This window comes from Epinephelus moara, chromosome 8 (genome assembly GCF_006386435.1).
Source record: "Epinephelus moara isolate mb chromosome 8, YSFRI_EMoa_1.0, whole genome shotgun sequence".
Taxonomy (NCBI): domain Eukaryota; kingdom Metazoa; phylum Chordata; class Actinopteri; order Perciformes; family Serranidae; genus Epinephelus; species Epinephelus moara.
In genome coordinates, this window is record NC_065513.1 from 43,409,326 (window position 1) to 43,411,847 (window position 2,522).

General features: G+C 42.1%; 1 protein-coding gene across 1 annotated transcript in view; it reads left to right on the forward strand.

Annotated features, from left to right (window-relative positions):
* The first annotated feature begins 523 nt into the window (after positions 1–523).
* LOC126394980 (type-2 ice-structuring protein-like) overlaps positions 524–2,522 on the forward strand; it is a 4,296-nt gene continuing 2,297 nt past the window's right edge. The window contains exons 1-3 of the mRNA XM_050052148.1: positions 524–650; positions 779–860; positions 1,194–1,288. Of these exons, the coding sequence (XP_049908105.1) occupies positions 567–650; positions 779–860; positions 1,194–1,288 (261 nt within the window). The 5' untranslated portion in view covers positions 524–566. The remainder of the gene's footprint in view (positions 651–778; positions 861–1,193; positions 1,289–2,522) is intronic.

Consider the following 2,522-nt stretch of genomic DNA (forward strand, 5'->3'; position numbering starts at 1 on the left):
GAATGAAGAATCCAAAAAAGGAGAACATTCTTGGTGAACTGAAGTAAAAGGCATCATCATTTTACAACAGCAAAATATATCCAAACATCCATTCACACAACTCATGCAGTCAAATCCAAGTCTCACAAACAGGCATTTTGCTAAAACATATTATATGAGGTATAGATGGAGGTTATCTGTTCACAAAACAAACAACTTTTAGTTTGGATGACTCATTGATAATAACCAATAAATGTAACATTCATCTTCGACTACGTATTTCAGCCCTTTCTCTTCTGCTTGCTGCTCAGTTGACTAATTAAATTATGACTGATTACAAATTGATTATAATTAATTATGAAGAATAAAATATCTGGAATTATTCACTTGACAGTATGTTATTTCTAAGCATTAAAGCAGCAGCAGCAGAGATGTCACACAGTCAGTGGGTTGAAACTAAACAACAGTGTGGGATGTGCTGCACTTTGATTTGTTGACCAGCATCCAAACTGATAAGCCTTAAAAAGAAAAAGGCATAAGCAGATGTGATGACATTCATCAAGATAAGTCAGTGTATATAAAAGCTGATGATTTCTCCTGTTCAGCACCTCCGCACAGGAAGACCACAGGCTGACACTGAGGAAGAAGAAGAGAAGATCATTCTTCAGCAGGTTTGCTACCACTCTCCTCTCTTTGCTCTCTCTACATCTTCTCTCCTTCCTCTGCTGGACTCACTTCCACTGCTCTGTTCACTTCAGCTCCCTTCAGGATTATTAGTCATCTGTCTCTTTCCTTTTAGAGCTCAACCATCATCTCCACCACCAACATGCAGACTGTGTCTCTACTCTTTTGCATCATGATAGCTGTGGCTACAGCTGATGGTGAGTATCAGTGTTAAACTTCCTCTGTGTAGTTTGAACTACAGTACAGGTATAGATCCATGTGTAGACACACTGTATGTATCTGAGAACATGCTAACAAACATGTGATTAATAACTGTGAAAACTGAAATCAGCTGTTGTCACCTGCCTCAATGAAACAAAGAGCAAAGCTTCTATAAACAGACTGATGTGACCAGAGCCAAAGTCAACAGATCAAAGAGGAGGGGGCTCGTCTTGATGACCTCCTGCCCTCACACTCTGCAGCTACACTTGTATTTGCTGTTAAATGACACAATGTTATGACATCACTCACAATACTGTTTGTCAACCCAGATGCAGATGCTCCTTCCTGTCGCAGTCGTTGGTTTAACATAGACGGTCGCTGTTTCCAGTACGTTCCGAGATTATTGAGCTGGTCTGATGCTGAGGTAATCAGGATGTTTTGGATTCAGTGAAACATTTCTGCACTAATTTTATTTGGCTGATGTTGACCTGCACAGCTCCTCTCACTTGGTGTGTTCAGGTTCCTCTTGTTATTTAAAACACTCTGAAATATGTACACCTTTCATTTCCATTGTCTTGCAATGACATGCTGCATTCAGAAGACTGTAAATGTTAAATTCAAGAACACTGTTGAGATGATCAGACTCATGAGAGTAAAATTTGGACCAAATATGAAAACAAAACTTTTTTGTGCTTTGCAGTTCAGATGTTATGAGTCAAAACAGTAAGACCAGGATTTCATTACTTTTGCAAAGTATATTACACTGAACAAAAATATGAACACAACACTTTCGTTTTTGCTCCCATTTTTCATGAGCTGAACTCAAAGATCTAAAACATTTTCTATACATACAAAAGACCATTTCCCTCAAATATTGTTCACAAATCTGTCTAAATTTGTGTTAGTGAGCACTTCTCCTTTGCCGAGATAATCCATCCCACCTCACAGGTGTGGCATATCAAGATGCTGATTAGACAGCATGATTATTGCACAGGTGTGCCTTATGCTGGCCTCAATAAAAGGCCACTCTGAAATGTTCAGTTTTATCACACAGCACAATGCCACAGATGTCGCAAGTTTTGAGGGAGCGTGCAATTGGCATGCTGACTGCAGGAAATGTCCGCCAGAGCTGTTGCCCCTGAATTGAATGTTCATTTCTCTACCATAAGCCATCTCCAAAGGCGTTTCAGACAGTTTGGCAGTACATCCAACCGGTCTCACAACCGCAGACCACGTGTAACCACACCAGCCCAGGACCTCCACATCCAGCATGTTCACGTCCAAGATCGTCTGAGACCAGCCACCCGGACAGCTGCTGCAACAATCGGTTTGCATAACCAAAGAATTTCTGCACAAACTGTCAGAAACTGTCTCAGGGAAGCTCATCTGCATGCTCGTCGTCTTCATCGGGGCTTGACCTGACTGCAGTTCGTCGTCATAACTGACTTCAGTGGGCAAATGCTCACATTCGATAGCGTCTGGCACGTTGGAGAGGTGTTCTCTTCACGGATGAATCCCGGTTTTCACTGTTCAGGGCAGATGGCAGACGGCGTGTGTGGCATCGTGTGGGTGAGCAGTTTGCTGATGTCAGCGTTGTGGATCGAGTGGCCCATGGTGGCGGTGGGGTTATGGTATGGGCAGGCGTATGTTATGGACAA